Source organism: Arvicanthis niloticus, chromosome 1 (assembly GCF_011762505.2).
Source record: "Arvicanthis niloticus isolate mArvNil1 chromosome 1, mArvNil1.pat.X, whole genome shotgun sequence".
Lineage (NCBI taxonomy): Eukaryota > Metazoa > Chordata > Mammalia > Rodentia > Muridae > Arvicanthis > Arvicanthis niloticus.
Window position 1 is genome coordinate 81,448,188 of NC_047658.1, and position 19,687 is coordinate 81,467,874.

At 43.6% G+C, this 19,687-nt stretch overlaps 1 protein-coding gene across 1 annotated transcript in view; it reads left to right on the plus strand.

The window, feature by feature from the left end:
• Spon1 (spondin 1) overlaps positions 1-19,687 on the plus strand; it is a 266,493-nt gene that overhangs the window by 13,314 nt on the left and 233,492 nt on the right. Inside the window, exon 2 of the mRNA XM_034509559.2 lies at positions 8,304-8,410. Coding sequence (XP_034365450.1) covers positions 8,304-8,410 — 107 coding nt within the window. The remainder of the gene's footprint in view (positions 1-8,303; positions 8,411-19,687) is intronic.

Here is a 19,687-nt window from a genome sequence, read left to right on the forward strand (position 1 = left end):
GGTCACCAGAGCCACACTGAGAGCCAAAGGGTGTGAACTGCCATGCTGTCCCTAAGAGAAGAGAATATATCCCTGCCGAAAAGAAGTTTGGGGCTTCATAGTGAGCCATTAGTTGAGTGGGAGTGTACTGGGCAAGCATTGAGGGAAAAGGAACCTTTAAAAAGCAAAAGGGGAAGTTTTACAGGGTGGTGGGAAGTTCTGATTACTGGCATAGCAGGAGATTGTGGTGACATTGTTCTGTTGAGACAAGGAGTCATCAGACTTCTGAGAACAGTAGAATGTTCAGTTTCCGTTTCCCTGACTGGGTTCCACATCCATTTTTGATGTTTTGGGTCATTCCATCTTGGGTCAAAAACCTGGGCCAGCCCAGAATTTCTAGAGACAAAGCTAGCCCATGTGCCTATTACACAGATGGTGTTCCTTCTCTCCGCTGGACAAAGGCCTGTTCCTCACTGACAATACGGCTCAGATGCCCCTTCCTTTTTAAAGCCTCCTTCATTCGCTTGACGTAGACACTGACATGCCCTTCTCTGAGCTCCCAGAGCCCCCTTTTCCCAAAATATCTCTTGTACGTGATCCAGAGGTACATTTTCTTCCCAGCTATTAGACTATATGTTCCTAAGTGGCAGAAGCCAGGGCTTTATTCTTTTCTTTAAAAATGTGGGAGTGGGCTGGTACAGATGAGGTACTCAGTAAATACAAGATGAGGTTGGGGATGTATCTACTAACTATCCCTTACCCAGCTTGGGTTTGATGCCCAGCACTGCAAAGCAACAGCAACAACAAAAAAGCAAATGGATCGGGGAGACAGGTGTGTCATACACTATGAGCCGTAAGAACATTTGACCGGAGCAGAAATGGTCCAAGTGTGCACAGAAGACAAACGAGCCTTCCCTTTCTTATGCATTCAAGAGGTATTTACTATGTGTTAAGAATTAAGACAGGGTTGGTCTGTGTTTTTCTGAAGCTTCTGGATCATTAGGGAAGGCATATATATAACAAATAATTTCATAAATATATATTTAGTTAAGATTGGGTTAGAGGTATCCAAGAAGCACAAGAAGGTGTTATATTATGTAGGAGTGGAAGGAGCAAAAAGGCCCCATGCACACGTGAGTATAACAGACCACAAGACCATTCAGTATATTGTGAGGACTGCATCAACTCTCTCTCTAACTTGGTACTGTGAAGACCACTCCCAGTAGAACTTGGTTGGAATTTCCCTTCCATAATTTCCCCTGAGGACCACCTCACTGTTGACTGATGAGTCTGCTGATTATTGTGGTCCTCATGACAATGGCCCTCCCCATCACAGTCATCAGTGTCCTCTTCCCCATACACATGTTATCAACACCACTCACATACCATCACCCTTGACATGCTGGAGTCCTTGACCATCCCCATTTACAGATGCTGGCCATTGCCATCAGTGTGAATTTAATTCATCCTTACACTTCTGTAAAGCAATGTCACTCACCCTCCCCTTTTTAAAATGGGGGAAAGAGGACAGTCAGGCCACTTCCCAGGAGTCTCATAATTAACCAGTGGGAACTCTGGAGTTCTAATCCTGAATCCTTGCCTTTTAGCAATTCCCTGTGTGTGCTCACAGAATGACTCCAAATAGCCTGTCTCTCTCTCTGGGTCTTTTTTATTTTGTATTTTTAATCCTTTGTAAGCATTTTTCTCCAAGTTTTGGATCTCTTAATGGCCTCTCCTGGGAGGCATTGGGAGGAGTCATTAGAGAGAAGATCCTATTATTTATCACTAAGCAGTCATCTTTGGTTGTTACTGGGATGCAGAACATGCTGTACGTCTGTGCCTTTCTTTCAGGAGGAAGTCTAATGAAGCCCACCAGATGGATAGGGCCTCCTGACTGCCTTCAAATTAAACTGCGTAATAACATCATTTCCAGTGGCAGTTTTGCACTGAAACCCCATGCGGAGTTCAGCTCAGCCTCCAGAGCCTCCATCTTGTGTGATATACCTAATAGGCAAGAAAGGGTATGACCTTAGTTTTCTAGAACCTGCAGGAATGCAGGTCATACCCTTTCTGGGAAACCAAACTTACTGCTAGCTTGTCAAGTGTACCAAATAAATGTACAGGAAGATGGCTATTTGCAATCAGGAAAAAATAATAATTTAATCACATGTCATATAGCTTAATGATTATCACATGGTGAAGAAACCAGTGTAGCCAGTATTCACATGAAGAACTGGGGCATGACCAAGGTTGTAGTAACATCTGTGTGCCCTCCATACCAGTCTCCCTCCTCCTCCCACGCATCTGACTCCAGCACCAGAGATTGACTGGTGCAAACTTTTACGTAAGAATTCACCAATGCAACCATCACATTTCTATCTTCTCTGTCTCTCTCTGTCTGTTTTTCTGTCTGTCTGTCTGTCTGTCTGTCCTCTCTATCTCTGTTTCTCTTTCTCTTTCCCTCTCTCTCCTCCTCTCTGTATGTGTTCATGTGTGGTATATGTATTGCTCATGTGGACATGTGCACATGTGTACTGAGGACAGAGAATGATACTGCATGTCTTCCTGGTTTGCTGTCCACCTTATGTTTTGAGGCAAGGTTCCTAACTGACTCTGGAGCTCACATATTCAGATTGTCTAGCTAATGAGTTCCAGGGACCCACCTGCCTCTGCATCCCAGTGCCAGTTCCAGATGTGTGCTGCTGTGCTCAGCTTTTATGTGGATGCTGGAGACCCCAACTCGGGTTCTCATTCTTGCATGGCAGCCGTTCTACTGACTGAACCATCTCTCAGCCCTGACATTTGTATTCCTTTGTGTCAGTTTTTTTTTTTTTCCAGCTTGGGATTATCGTTGTGACTCATTCATGTTACATCCATGTGTACAGCACAATTTGTTCATTTTCGTCAGCTTACATTCACTTACATGACTGTGTCACCATTTATCTATTCCAACTTAGTGATGTTTCCAATTAGATGCTACTCGGAAGGACTTCACCCCAGCTATTCTCCTAAGGGCATTTGGTGCACATAACCATGCATTTTGAAGTTGTGTAGCTGGGTTGTGGGGAATGTGTATGTTCAGCTTTAACAAAGTGCTGGAGAGCTTTCCAACAAATGTGCTAATTTTCACTTTCCTCAACAATGTGTGAACGTTCCAGTTAACAGCATTTGGTATTAATTCTTCATATTTAGTCAATCTGGTAGCTATTCGGTAGTATGGTATTATGAATTTAATTTTTATTTCCCTGTTGGCTGGTGAGGTTCAGAGTTTTTCACAGGTTTTTGGCCAGCAAGACACCTTCACCAAGTATTAGCTCATGCATCTGCCTATGGCCTTTTCTGTTGGGTTGTCTTTCTTGATAGGCAAGACTTTGTATATTTTGGATGACAGTTAGATATTGCCTATAGGACTGCAAGCATCTTTTACACCATGACTTGCCCTTTCCCTTTTCATAATGTCTTTTGACAAGAAAAGTTTGGTAGCACCTCATTTATACACCTTAGGTTTTATGACCATTGCTGTATTATGTCCTGTTCAAATGTTTTCTGCCCCAATGTCATTAGCATACAGTCTTACGCCATCACCTAAAACCTTTATCACATTGCATTTCGTGTAACATGTCAGCCTGTGTAGATTTACTTTGTGCACAATGTGGTGAGGAGCACCTGTGGTTCCCTTGACCGGTGGTTTTCTATACTATTGTGCATTCTATGTCATCTAAGGTTCTCATAGCTTTCTGGAACTTTCTTTGAGCCCTCCACTTCTTTCCTCATTGTAGTGCACTGGCTTAATTTCCATAGCTCTCTAAGTCTTCATATCTAGAAATAATAAGCCCCACAACTTTGTGTTACTTTCTCAAGATTGCCTTGACTATTCTTAGCACTATGCATTTCCATATGACTTTTAGAAGCAGGTTCTCAATATCACATGAAACACACTGGGGCTTTCATTTAGACTGCACTAAATCTATACATCAGATATGTATATATACAAGTGTGTGTGTGTGTGTGTGTGTGTGTGTGTGTGTGTGTGTGTGTAAGAGGATTGGCATTCTCCACTTTGCTGAGGCTAGCAGACCATAAGTACTATTCTGTAGGCTTCATTGCACATCACTGATCACGGCCCTGAGCCCAGATGTGGTTCTAGCCCTTGAAGGGCTTACAAGCCCGAAGACAAACAGGAAACACAAAGTGCACTGCAGTGTGATAATCTTATTACTGAAAATAGTAACGACAACTATTTTTAAAAGGAATTCTTTGTTTTAAAATATCTTATTTTATTTTATTATTTATTAGTATTATTGTATGTATGATGTGTACACATGAGCATGTGCCTGTCATGGCACACATATAGAGATCAGAGGACAACTTTGCGGGTCAGATCTTGCCTTCTACCATCACGTGGGTTCTGGGATCAGTCGGGCCACCAGGCTTGCTTTGTCACTGCCCCACTGGGCCATCATACCATCCCTCAGTGCTACTGTTCACGGTTAGTCTGCTATATTCCAAGTTATGATCTTAAAGACCTTACATGTACCCACTCATTTCCGTAGCATACTGACACTTGGAAGTAAGCATACGTATTATGCTAATTGTGTAGGTATTTTTATGTAAAATGTGCCTTTTCAGCTTTAATATGATGTGATTTCTGATAGGCTTTTTTCAAAGGGAAAATAGCTTCCAGATTGTGTTCATCATCTTAGGGACTTTTTTTTTTTTTTTTTTTTTTTAGATTCATGAGAGCTAGTGGGGCTCGTGATTATTTTTTCTTTTAAAAAAGTTTTATTTATTTCATTTGTGTGTGTGTGTGTGTGTGTGTGTGTGTACATTTTCATATACATTTGTGCACTGCATGCCAGAAGGGGCTGTTGGATTCCTTCGAACTGGAACTGCCTGACAGGGGATCTAGGAACTGAACTTGAGTCTTCTGCAAGAGTAACTAGTGCTCACTGAGCCATCTCTTCAGCCCCAAGATTTCATAATTTCAAATTATCAGAGGAGAAGAAAATCCAGCAACTTCTTAAAAATTACCTTTAAGTTCCAGTCGTGAATATTTTTATTTACTTTTCTACAAATGTTCAATATTGTCTTTAAGAGATATAAAAAGTAGGGCTGGAGAGATTGCTCAGCAATTCTGAGCAAGCATGAGTACCTGAGTTTGAATTCCCAACACACACTGACACCAGTCTCTGTTCTCTATATGCCTATGCATACACACCCTCACACACAGGAACTCTGTGTGTGTGTGTGTGTGTGTGTGTGTGTGTCTGTGTGTGTGTCTGTGTGTGTGTGTGTCTGTGTGTGTGTGTGTGTCTGTGTGTGTGTGTGTCTGTGTGTCTGTCACAGACCTTCTCCTGTCAACTTCTCCTGGGTCAGAAGGCAACCTCAGACTTCCAGGAGCATTGTACAGATATTATCCTTATGGTTTACAGCCAGGAGAAATGCCCTTGACTGTGCCCAAAGTACTTGGATTCCAGATGACACCTTGCATGATGTGAACTTAAATAAATCTCTCTGCTCTGGGTCTCAGAAGTCTAGTCACAGAATGGAAGGGGTTAAATCTGGTCACCTTCAGATAAAGCCAGAAGTCAGTGAGTTTAGAGCTTGTATTAAGTGCCTAAAACTTCTATTTATTCATTTTTAACTTTGGGTCCTATTCTCTCTATATATGTGTATGTGAATATATATGTTATACACATTCAAATATATATTTTTATTTACTAGTCTCTTTATCATTGGCAATAAAATGTTTTCTGAAGCATGTGCCCTAGTTAGCTTTAATTGTTAACACAGCCTAGTCATGTGAGAGTACAGGCTTCACTGAAGAACTGCCTAGATCAAGTCAGTCTGGTGGTGGGGTTGTCTTAATTAATAATTGAACCAGGAAGTTCCAGCCCACTGTGGGCAGCACCATCCCTAGGCAGGTGGTCTTGGGCTGTATAAGAAAGTTAGCTGAGCATGAGTCTGTGACCCAGCCAGCCAGCAGCATTCCTTCATGGCTCCTGTTATATTTCCTTGGTCATGAGTGAGGTCCCTGATCAGAGGTTTGTAATTGCAAGCAGGCCTGCCTGCTGGTTCCTGCCTTGAATTACCTCAATGATGGACTGGGAATGTCAATCAAATAAATCTTTCCTTTCTAAGTTGCTTTTGGTCATGTGTGTGTCACAGAAACAGACCGAAAGTAGTAGAGAAAGTAATTTTCATCTCTCATTTTTATTTTGTATTTTATTTTTTGGCTTCTTTTTTAAAAGTTCCAGTGTCTTGTACAATCCAAGGTGTCACCACCTTTACTGGAGAGTCACCACCTTAGCCAAGGTTACCTCACTCTTTAAGGGTCTAAGACCTGGGAGAGATGCCAGAAGAGTTCACTATCAGTTTTCCTTCCTCGTTAGGAGTTGCTATAGTTACACATACAGCGTCAGCTCTCACATTTGTGCCATGTTTTACTGGGAGCTGGGTTTGGTATGTATTGGTGTATGTGACTCTGGTGGTGCAAACTTTAGGGACAACTGTTCCAGGACCAGGAAAGGAAGTGGTTTTCTGGATCCTTCTCTGGACTTTTTTGACTTGAGGACAATCTTATCTTTTAGAATAAAGTCACAGGTGCTTGGTCACTAGAGGCCAAGGTTCGCCAGTCCCAGCATCACATTAAAATGGTAAGGAAGTCCTGGTGGTGCTTCCTTGCTGCTAGCTGCTCTGTCCCCTTCAGCTCTTTCTTAATGAGCTATCTTTTTTTCCCAGAGGCCCTAGCTCTATTGCCTCCACTGAGCTCCACACTTTTCTGACCCCACCGTGTTTTTCCTTTCTCACTTTCAATTAGAGTTTGTAAGATAGATGCATGTGGCCAGGCGAGACATGCCTTTGCTTCGGTGAGATGAACTAACCAATCACAGTATGACATCTGGAATTTTTAAAAATTTAAATCTTATTTTTATTTTATGTGCCTGTGTTGCCTGTATATATGTCTGTGTACCAAGTATGCCTGGTGCCTGTGCAGGCCAGAAGGGAGAACTGGAACTGGAATTACAGGTTTTTGAAAGCAGCCATGTGGGTACCAGGAATAGAATCTGGGTCCTTTGGAAGAGCAGCCAGGCTCTTAACTGCCAAGTCATCTCTCCACCCTGATATGTGTACTTTGTATGCCTTTGAAGATCTTCTGTGAGAAACCTGTGTATTGGCAGCTCAGGAACCACTACCTATTATCTGAGATAGTGGGGTTTTGTTTGCAACTTTAGAGTAGCTAATTGTCATTACTGAGCCCATTTTGGGGAGGTGAGAGGACCACATGCTCTCCCCTCAAACGGGAAGGAGAGAGCAGAATGAGTACATTTAGGGCACTGGTCCAGGGATGGAGTGTTAAGTTGAGAAGAGGATCCTTAATTCAGTGACCTTGACGATGTCTATTGACCTCTCTGTCTTGGTTTCTTGTCTGTGACATTGGAAGCCTGGATTAGAGACTCCCTGGAACTTCTAATAGCCTGTGAGGCCATTATCTAAAGCCTAGAATTTAGAGCACAGACTAGAGATATATATTCATCTGAAGAAACTTAAACATGTCTTAGATACTTGATGCCGGATCATGTTGATACAGAGCAGATAAAAACTCAGCCTCTCTCCTGAGGGAACTTCAGCTGGACCCTTTGACTTGTCAGGCAGAGGAAGGAACGGGAGAGAGGAAGGCTGTGGGTAACACCTGTGAGAGGCAGACTTGGAAACAGTTATGTGTTGAATCTGTTTATGATACCTGGGGCAGAACTTGAGCAAGCACCAGGGGGCTGGAAGTGTGTTTTCAGAAGATAAGGAGAATGTATTTGGAGAGCAGAGAACAATATGTGTCACCCTAGACATCTGAAAGAAACCCAGATTTCTCTTGGCTCACCCTAATAGATGTGTAGTAGGGTGAGTTTATTGTCAAGATGGGAATTTCTGACCAGGGCTATCATTATCAAATTGAGATCATTAAGACTGCTCCCCCTTCCTCTGTCTGAATAGTTTAGGGGGTCTTAAGGATGCTGGGAAGGGCCTGGTACAAGGATGGTGTATTTGAGACCAAACCCAACTCTACAACAAGGCTCTGCCTCAAAAAGAAATAAATAAACAAATAAGTAAAGAAATAAATATAAAAAGGATTTTGGGTCAGATTTCAGATCTGGCATTTAGAAAACTCTGAAAGTGGAAGAGGGAGCTGATGAACCTTTACCCATCATCCTCTGAGCTGGACTCCACAGGGATGGAATGTTGACAGAGCTCTCAGGTCTGGACCTACATGTCAAAGGGAACACAATCGATTGCTGTGCTGACAGTGGCTTTCTTGTCTCTTGCAGTGACACTTTCGGCTGCTCCTCCCTCCTACTTCAGAGGCTTCACGTTAATTGCCCTCAAAGAGAACCGGGAGGGAGATAAGGAAGAGGACCACGCTGGCACCTTCCAGGTAAGACACCACTCACTGCCACATAGGCTGTTCCAATGTCCCTTCCTGCCTGGCAGTCAGAGACCAAATTAGGAGTCTATGTAAAAGGAGAGGTTACACATCTTGTGTGGCTTCTCATGTGCTTCCGTGATGAAGCCCAAGTGGACCAGCTCCATTAGAAGGACCCCACAATTGGCGGCAAAGGCTGCCAGCCTGTCTGAGCAGGCTTGGTCACCCAGCAGGGTTTGTTTCACTCTGGCAGAACCCACTACTGGGCTCTGGGCTCTCTGTACCCTTGGCAGCAGGCAGTGCAACGTGGAGAGAGTGCTTGGAAACTGGCTCAGGCTTGCTGTTTCCTCTGCAATAGGCATCTTGTGGTTGACTGGAACAAGAGCTCAGGACAGCCAGGCTGGAGGGAGTTCAAAGCTCAGGAGAAGGATGTTAAGGGAATGTGGAGACTGACTTATGAAGAAAGACAAAGAGAATTATGCATGCTTTCCTCAGCTAAGTGAGCAGGCAAGTTTAGGAGGTGGTGGTCTCTAAATGTCAGTCCTGGAAGAGCAGCTGCATAAGGGGTTGGGGTGGTGCTGTGCGTGACTGTGCAAAAGGCCACAGAAATACGAAAGTGGGTCAGGGGAAGAAAAGGAAGCTCAAAGGCAAGGCCCTGACAATAAGTCATATTTCACTGTGGAATATTCTTCCAAAGGAAATGGCAGGAACATCGACCCCTCTCTAGCAAGATGTCAGAACACATCCCAGAGGGCTGGTGTGATGTGAGGGGGAGGCCCAGCCAAATCTACTCTGACCATTTCTGGTAGCCATTTCTCATTGTTATAGAATTCAATTTTATCTGGAATTTGCAAACTCAGAAGAGAAAATGAACAACCACGAAAATGCTTGCCCTCAGAACTGGCTGCTGGGGACTCTAGTGTAACATGTGAACTCCTCAGAAGACCCTGCCCCAAATATCCTGTCCATCGGAGTTTTTTAATCACTTGAGGCCAGTTTGTAATTAAAGGTTATATCTTGTGACTTAAAATTTTTGACTTTTAAAATTATCTATTCATCTGTGTGTGCATGCACACATGTGTGTGCCATGACATGCATGTCGAGGTCCAAGGGCAGCTTTCAGAGCTGGTTCTCATGTCCATCATGTGGCTTCTGGGAATTGACAAGGCTAGGTTGTAAGTGTCCTAACCCTGTGATCTATCTTGCTGTGTCTTTTTTTCTTTCTTTCTTTCTTTTTTGGGGGAGTGATGGGGAACATGGTCTTGCTATATAGTCCTGGAAGCCCTGGTACCCACTATGTAGCCCAGGCTAGCATCAAAGCCATGGAAATCTCTGCTTCAGCCCTCTGGGTGCTGGAGTTGCAGTGGGCACCATCATGCACAGCTAAGATTTTCTTTTCTATATATGGGAGTCTAGACTTCTGTCTATGCCCATTTAGATGACCTTCCTTGGAAAAGAACTCTGGGAAGACATACAAAAGAGTGGTCCAATAGTAACAACACCCACGGCTCATGTGTGCCGAGTGCTTGCTGTCTGCTGGGCTCTGTGCTGAGGGCTTTCTCCCATCTTAGCATGTCTTACCTTAGCTTGGAAATTCAAAGCTTTGTATCTCTTCCTGATTATTTCTTATTTTTCTCTCAGAGCTCCTGACATCCTTTCTTGTTATCTGGCCATGGTGGGATTCCTAGCCATGCATAAAAACTTATAAATGCAAAATCTCAGCTCCCTGAAGCTGGATAAGTCTGACCTTAGAGCAGGGTCTGCCCCTGTATATTAACAAGCTGGCAAATCTGAGGTCCCATGGATTGAGAACCTTGGGTGTCCTGAGACATTGAGGAACCCATGACTTTTCCATCACTCATAACAGCGACATAATAGTCGATTGCTATCTATGTTATCTATTTGTTATCTATGGTACCTTTAGGTGTCCATTCAGCAATTGACATAATCCTCAAAGCAGCATGATAAGCTAAGCACTGTTGCTCTCTTTACACAGCACAGGCATCTGGGGGCTCAGAGAAAGTCAGTAACTTCCCTAAAGCTACCAGCTCTGTGTAATAAAGCTGGGATTCAAATCTCACCCAGGTTTCTGGTTATACTCACGTTCTTGGTTATAATCATGGGGTGCAATTGGTGTATGCCTGTTCAGGGCAAAAAGGAGGGGCCACTCTGTGTGAGATTTTTCTTCTTGTTTTTCTTGTTGCTGTTTGCTTGTTTGTTTTTGTTTTTGTTTTTATGGCAGCAGTGTGTGTGCAGGGTGCCTGATATTGTCTATTTCTCCTTAATTCTTGTGGCAACTTTCTGAAGTCAGGGTTGGTATTACCATTCCTCACAAGATAAAACTGAACCTTCATGGAATTAAGTCAAAGCAAGCCGGCACTTAAAGCTCCACATGCTGGACATTTTTTTTCTCAGAATGAATGTCTTCACTCTTGCTTCACCTTCAACCATTCACATGCACACCCCACTCAGTCCTCCTGGTTTCTGAGATTAGTAGGGGGATCATGACCAGCTCTTCACTGTACCTTTCCTGCACCATTCTACTATAGCACAAACACATTTTAAAAGGTGTCATCTTTCATTGACTCTGTTCGTTCGTTTGCTTGTTTGCTCATATTTCATTCATTCATTCATTCATTCATTCAGTATCACTTACTGGGTACTTCCTGTGCCATGCACTGACTGAGTTCAGCACTGGGAACAGTGGTAAGACCAGCTGAGATTGTCCTGACCCGGTGAAGTTTGCTATGCCTTCCCTGCTACCACCCAGTCAAGTTAGCCCCTGAAGCTGACAAGCAGAACAGGAATGCACAAATTACAAACACTGCTATCGTTTTTGAAAATGGCATTTTAAAAGTAGCTAAACAAAACAAACAAACAAACAAAAAAGCCGGGCAGTGGTGGCGCACACTTTTAATCCCAGCACTTGGGAGGCAGAGGCAGGTGGATTTCTGAGTTTGAGGCCAGCCTGGTCTAGAGTGAGTTCCAGGACAACCAGGGCTATACAGAGAAACCCAAAACAAAACAAAACAAAAAAGTATCTAAATATACATTTTCATCTAACATTTTCCCTCCCTGAAAACTGAGTACTTAACAACTGCAAAATTTGGGTAAACTGAGGTTGGAGAGACGGCTCAGAACTTAAGAGCACTTGCCCACATGCAGAGGACACAGGTTTGTTCACAGCACCCACATGGCCACTCACAACTATCTGTAACTTCAGTCCCAGGGGATCCCATGCCTTCTGTGGCACCAGGCACATATGTGGTACACATACTTACTCGCAGACAAAACACTCACACACATAATAAATAAATAAATAAATAAATAAATAAATAAATTTGTTACAAGTTTGTGTAAATCTAAATAAAGACCACATACTTAGTTCTTTTAAATATTTTAAAAATGTTTACTTATCTGTGTGTGGAGGGAATGGGATCGAGTATACACCACTGCACACACATGGGGGTCAGAGGACAACTTGCAGGAGTTAGTTCTCTCCTTCACAATTGGGCTGGATATTGAAAAAGTCATCAGGGTTAGCAGCAAGCACCATTGTTACCTGCTGACCCCATCCTCCTGGTTCTAAAGGGGTCTCAGATGGTTTGTTATGCTTCTAAATGTCTGAGGGCTTAGCGGAAAACACAGACTCACCCACCATGCCTAAAAGCAACGAAAGCAATGGAGTTGCTTTGGGATTAGTGGAGAAGAAAGGGGACAGTAAGGGTTACTGCTCTGCTGGCTCCTGCAGATGTCCTGGAGGAGTCAGGTCCATCCTCTGCTCCAGCAGTGGGTTCCAGGGTGGTAGCATTGGCACATGAGGGTGTCTTGCTGCCAGAACAGGAGAGACACTGGATCTTTTTATGAGCTAGCTGGGTGTACTCATGGTTAATTGCAAGTGACAAGGAATTCAGAGACCGTACTGTCTGTACAAAAGTAACTCGCCAGTCTCCACAATTCAGCTCACTAAAAACAAACTGCTCCCTGGTCCCAGGCCCGGAACACAGTCCAGCTCACTCTCTTGCCTCTAGCAGGTCTCAGCCTCGGACGTCCTTTTCTAAAGGAGCTGGGTCCTGAACACCCTATTTAAAGGTACACTGCCCCGCCACCTTGACCCTGAGCTAGATTCTTTGTTTTCCTTCTGCACCTCCTCTTTGTGTTTATCAGCAGCGATAGACTCCTGGTCTGTTTCTCTTGCAGATATGTGCACTGTCTGTCCCTTCCACCACGCCTCCCACGAGATAGGGTTTTATTTATCTCCTCTGTTGCTGTATTCTCCACCCTCAGCAAATCTGCCCAGCACAGGCATGGACACTCACATATTTATTGACAGATTTTTAAGCACACTGTTTGCACTGAAGTTCAAGATGGTAATCTGTTTGACTCAAGACCTTTGAGTGTCAACTAGTCAGACAGCGACAGTCTCAGGAGCCTGAGATGAGCTCCAACTCCTGCAAACAAGACTATTCAATTTTTCTTATTCCTAAAACTTTTCCATGACCTCATCACCAACAATAAAAGTTTATTAACAACTAATGGTTTCTGCGCCATTTTAGAACCCCAAAAGAAGTTTTGACATATTTGTATAAGGCTGAAATAGCCATCCAACCCTGAAGAGAAGAGTGACGGAAGATGTTATCTCCTGGTCTGGACTGGGCTGCTGCCCTGTGACCTCACAGCAGCTATGGCTACTTGAATAAGACCTGAGATTGGGCTTCTCAATCACAGATCTCGGAGGAGCTTGGGAGATCCTGTTTCTCCCCAAGAAGCCATTGGTAGTTCCTGGCTACAGGAGAGGGGAGGTGCTTTCTTCAGTGGTGTGGCCCCTGGTTAGTTGACCATGCTCCAGCAAATGACCTCCCACCCATGCTCATGCAAGCAACCCTAATTAACTCAGGGACATACACACACACACATGCACATGCACACACACACACACACACACAGACACACACGCTCACACATGCACACACGCACACACTTCATGTGGCTATTCCCCACTCCACACCCGCTGCTTTTTCTCCTACTGCTATCATTGCCACTTGGTCCCTTCCATTCTCTTTCCAAGATCCATGATGTGTGTGTGTTTTCTACAGTGCTTTATTTCTGTCCATCTCTGCTGGAAGTTCCATGAGAATAGGAGATGTCGGTTTCTTTCAAGACATTGCGTTTTATGCAGAATTCAGGTCTTATACACCAACAGAGCTCAGTAAATGTTTGTCACAAAATACAAATTTATCTTCTCTCAGATAGCTTCTCATGAGGTAGGCATTCTGTGCTACTTACTTTTTCATCAACCTGACACAAGCTAAGGTCACCTGGTGAAAGGAAACCTCCATTAAGAAAATGCCTTTATCAGATTGTCTTGAAGACAAGTCCCTGGGACATTTTCTTGTTTAATGATTGATGTGAGGGGTACCCAGTCCACTGTGGGCAGTGTGTCACCCCTGGGAAGCTGGTCCTGGGTTGTGTAAGAACAGTGGCTGAAAGTAAGCCTGGAGAGCAAGCTAGTAAGCAGCACCCCTCCATGGTCTCTGTTTCAGTTCCTGCCTACAGATTCCTGCCCCAACTTCCCTTGTAACAGATTGTAAGCTATAAGGTAGAAAAACCCTTTCCTCTTGAGCTGCTTTTGGTCATGGTGTTTAACACAGTCTTGATCACCTTTCTATTGCCATGCTAAGATACCATGACCAAGACAACTTATAGAAGAGTTTATTGGGAGCTTACAGTTTTAGAGGGTGAGTCCATGACCATCATGATGAGGAGCATGACAGCAGGCAGGTGGGCAGGCATGGCACTGGAGCAGTATCCAAAGGCTTATATGTTGAGTGAATAACCACTAGGTAGAGTTAACTGAGAATGGTATGGGCTTTTGAAATCTCAAAGGCCACCCCCAGTGACACACCTCCTCCAACAAGGCCACACCTCCTAATCCCTCCCAGATAGTTCCACTAGCTGGGGGAACTAAGCTTGCAAAATATTCAAGCCTATGAAGACCATTCTCATTCAAACCACCACCACACAACAAGAAGCCAACTAGGAAACCCTTTTATCTCCATTTTTAGGATAGGTAATACTAACAGAATTAGAGAGCAACTGCTTGGCTTCTTAGGTCTTTGCTGGGTTGTTCCAAGGACCACACTGGGTTTATGATCTTATATATCTGCCATGTCACAGGTCTCAGTTCTTCAAAGTCGGACCTTTGCTGCCATCCATGTCTCCTTTGATCCCACTGAGGGTCTCTGTTCCTGCACTGTATCTGGGCTCTCAAAAGCTCAGTATGGTCCTCTGTTCTAATTCTCCCAACACTGCCTTGTCCTGATGCATTAACTCTTCAAATACTTGCAAGGCTCCATACAGAGGCAGAGCTGAGCCATGGCCACCTCTCTGTTCCCATGCTCTCATCAAGGTCTGGCATGCCAGCCAGTTGATAAATGTTTTCCAAACTGATGGATGACGGCTGCTGGAATGTCTGGCCCTGCCCACATGCTCGCTGGCACAAGTTGGCCTCATACTCTGCAGCATGAGAAACGACATTTTTCCCACATCTATTTCTAAAAGTCTGGAAATCATTTTCAAGTCCATGATAAAACTGTTTGGTAGTCTATAACTTTTATAGCCACAAGAATTTATTTTGTTGTGTATCTATTAAGTCGTTTCTAAAAATACAGTAAGTTGGTCTGAGAGTGTAGCTCAGTGGTAGAGCATCGGCAGCTTGGGTAAGAAAGGCCCTGGGTGGACACTGCATAAGGAAACCAATATGTCTTTATTCCAGATCTAACGTTTTATGATTTAGTGCTTAATTTTTGGTTTTGAACACACTTGAAACCATCTTTCTTTGTTTGTATTTTAAGAGTTAAATTCAGAGTGAGTGGTTCATTGTTTACCAAAAACAGTGACCTGCTCTAGGATATTTTGGTTATGTTTAAATATTATAATTATTGAATATTGTACATTCTTAATTTTTTTTAAAAAAATATTTATTCATGTATTTGTGAAGAACAAATGAACCCAGGCACGTGTTAGGCTCTGAGGGGGTACCCATGAGTACAACAGACTGAAGTTCCTGCCCTTGGAGACACCACACTTCATTGCTTTGTTCACTGGGTAGTCAGAGTTTCTGACCTGAAGTTTTTAGGCTGTCTCTATGTCCCACCATTGTCCTTGCTTTTCCTTGTACCTGAGCAGGTAGGAGTCTGACACAGCTTCCATAGAGAGTTTGCAGGCCTTTACCAAGTTTCTTTGTTTTGCTTCTACCTTCACTGATGTTTGAGTCTCTCACTGACCCTTGGCTGGTGCCTGAGGCCCCACAGTCATCCATGTTCAAGGCACCAGCATGCTCACTCTGAGAAATTCCCATGACTCTCCCACATGCTTACTAAAGCAGATCTTAAGGCCCATTCTTATGCTGTCTCCTACCTGGAATAAAGCTGGAGGCCGTAGTTTTTCCCAGAAAAACTCAACATAGTTCAGCATTTCAAGATTTTTCTTTTAAAAAAAAAAAAAAGATTTTTCTAGATCTGGTATCCTCTGTCTAAGGTAGCTGATCACTGGTTATTAGAGCAATCGAATCTATATCCTCAGTCACTGACACCTGCCTCTCCTCTCTACTTGGAATGTTCTTCTGGACACCAGAGACCCCTAGTTCCCTCAGTTCTACAAGCTTCTGATCCAGAGTTATCTCTATCAAAGATCCATTCATTAAAAAAAATATATCCCAATCATTTACTTTATTTTAGACAGGATCTCATGTAGCCCAACTTGGCCTATGTAGCAAAGGATGACTTCAGTCTTCCAAAGTACTGGGACTGCCGGCCTGTAGTACTACCCAGACTTGTATGTGACTAAGCATTCTTTGACGGTTCCTATGAATCCTCACAGCAGTGTGAACTTCACCGTGGTACAGACACTGTTTTCTTCAGCAGTTTCTCTTTTTGGTCCTTATAGCAGTGTTTGGCACACAGTAGGCACTTAATAAACAGCTGGCAATTTATTAGGTGTACCTTTTTAAGTCATGTAAGGGGAAATTTTTTAAACAATGAGATGAATACAGTCCTATGGTAGGACAAGACTCTAGTACCCACTTTCTGCCCATTTTCATAGATTATGTTATATATCCTGATATGAAGACACACACACACACACACACACACACACACACACTCCTATGATTACCATGCTAAATATCTGATGAAAAGAGTAGACAGCATGTGTGAACCCATGGGATGTAAGCAGAGAGTTTAAACTCTAGGACATAGTCAAAGGCAATACTAGAAACCAGACTTGAATAAAGCTGTTGACAGATTCACCAGTCTGTACCTGGCCAGGAAAGTGCCATGGAGCTTGGGGACACATCCAAACTGAAGTACAAATGGAATAAAAAATAGAAAAAAATAAACAGAATGTTTAAGAAATGAAGAAATTATAGAAGACTCATTATACAAATAATAGAAATAGCAAACAGAAAAAAGAGAACAAAAAGTTGAAGAATACATAAATAATAAAGTAAAAATCCTACCTAGTGTGTAGTGGCTCATAAGGAGTCATTAACAAATCCTACTGCTATCATCACCCCCTCACCATCACCACAAACAACTGACAACTGAAAACTAGGGGAGAGAAAGAGGTGTAGTGAAAGGCAATCTTTAAAGAAAGCTTTATCTCGAGAGTGTTCTTTCCCTATCTCTCTCCTGGTTTTCCTTTTGCTTTTCTTTCTTCTCTTTTTTTTTTATCATGTTCTCACTTTTCAGCCCAGGATGAACCAAACTTTAGTTTTTATGCCTCATCTTCCCTGATGTTAAAAATTTTAGAAATGTTGTCATCATGTTTGATTCTTGTCTTCTTTCTTGAAATGTGCCCCAAGCACATGGTCAAAATACATGATAACTTGAGGAGGAGGAAGAGGAAGAGGAGGAAGAGGAGGAAGAGGAGGAGGAGGAGGAAGAAGAGGAGAAAGAAGAAGAAGAGGAGGAGGAGAAAGAGGAGGAGGAGGAGAAAGAGGACGAAGAAGAGGAGGAGGAGAAGGAAGAAGAGGAAAGAGGAGAGTGGGAAGAGTTCAGTGGGTGCTCCACACCTGATTCCAAGTTTTATAGTAAGACTGCCCTTACAGGCTTAGTAAGGTTTAATAAGCAACAGTGGTTTTCACTTTACACTGGGCACCAGGAGTGAGGGCTTGAGGACTCTGCGTCCTTACAGCTATCCTGCTTTTCTCTGGTTGAGGTAGCTCTTGGGCTGCACTTAAATTACATAAACTATCACTGGGCTGGTCTGTTCCTGACCTGAGACTTGTTCAACATGTGATATTCAAGGAGGCAGTAGACAGCTGCTCTGCACAGGGGAGGGGACAGGGCTGAGGACAGAGGAGATAGGCTGGGAACAAGAGCACAGGGAGAGGGGGTGGGGTCTGCAGGAGATAGATATCCTGAAAGGATCCCCCTGACAAAAAAGACCCAATTTATAAAGCACACACTCTGGGGGGGGGGCACCCTCAGACTTTCCCATAAGGTCTCAAGACCCGGGTTTAGAAGCTGAGTGAGCAGGTATGTTGCTCTGCAAAGTCAGCTTGGATACGATTTGTCTCTCAGAAGTTAAGGGCTACACACTTGATCCCACTGTGGTAGTGTTGAGGTCATAGAACCTAATTAGGTCCACATTCTTAATTAGGTCATGAAGCAATGACCTAATGCTGACTTTGTACAGTGAGTTAACTTTCATAAAAACAAGATAAGTGAGGCTATCCTTTGCACTCGTCCCCTGTGGTGGGGTGGTATGCCCCGAGATCTTCTGTCCTTCCATACAGCCCAAGGGACCCTTACTTGCTCAGAAACTGAAAGGTATGTCCTCAGCCTTCAAGACCACGAGAGAAGCAAACCTTTTTCCTTTGTACAGTAACCACCCACAGATATTTTCTCATAGCAGCAAAGAACAGATTGATCCATCCTGCAAATCCAGCCAAGGCGAAAGAGAAGCAGGGCAAGAGAAAGATAGTCAGCGTCCATAGTGACAAAAAGGTCGGTGCTTAAGATGCTTCTTATCATTTGAGAGAAGTCCTAGGACCCCGTCCCTCTACTCACTGCCTCTCTCAGAGCCTCAGCTTCCAGAGAGGCAGGCCTGGCTACACATGGTTCCCTGTCCCTTCAATATCTGTTCACTTTTCGATTTCCATCAGCCTAGATTTAACCCTAGTGACAGCTAATATTGACTGTAAATTTAACAGGTTCTAGAATCACCTAGGGGACAAACCTCTGGACATGTTTATGAGGAATTTCTAGACTGGGTTAACAGATGTGGGAAGACCAGCCCTAAGTATGGGCAGCCCATCCCACAGGCTGAATTAGCATCTATCTCCTTCTCTCTTGGCTCCTGAAGCAATGTGACCAGCTACTTCAAGTTTCTGTTGCCATTGTTGATGACATCACCAAGTCATAATGGCAATCCAGCATGTACCTTTTACCTGTGAGCCAACCTGCTGTTTGCTTTTTTTTTTTTTTTTTTTTTGGATATTTTTGACATAACAATGAGAAAAGGAATGAATGCAACCCCATTATTTTCCCAGGTGGATCTTCAGGGACCTGCCCTACATTGTTGGTGGACACATCCTTGTCTACTGACATATCCTTCAGAGTCACAGAGAACTGACCACAGCCTATGTTCTTATTAATTCTCTAGTAAGGTCTTCCAGGTTTTGCCTATTTTCAATTCCTCTACCCATGTCCTTATGTGCCTCCCCCTTCTTTTTGTCTAATAGATCTCATTGATTTAAACGTGGTATTATAGACGTGTGGAGTCACATGATTTTGGTGGTGGTGGCTGGACTGTGCATTGTAGAATGTATGGCAGTATCCCTGGCTTCAGGTAATACCATACTTCAGGAGCTGTGACAGTCAAAATGTTCCAGTTAGGGTCAGTTGTCCTATAGGGAGCAGATCTGTCCTCACTGAGACCCATTTCTCTGAATGCCGTGTTCCCCTAAGCTCAGTTCCGGGAGTCGCTGCTTGGCTTCCACTGGGCCAGGTTCCATCCTGCTCTGGGTGTGGGAACGCAAACCCTATGATTAACAAAGTAATAATTAGTCATTTCAGAGCCACACTCTGAGTGAGAAGGCAAATTAATTTAATTTGGCTCTGGGGGGCGGGGGGGAGAAAGAGAGAGGGCGAGGGACTTTCTGACAATTGTTCCCTCAAATTCTCTCAGTCACTGATGGATTTGCAACTGCTCTTGCCAGAAGTTCCATTAACTTGTTGCCTGGATATTGGCTGGGTCTTCCTGGGTCGGATTCAGCTCACGTGC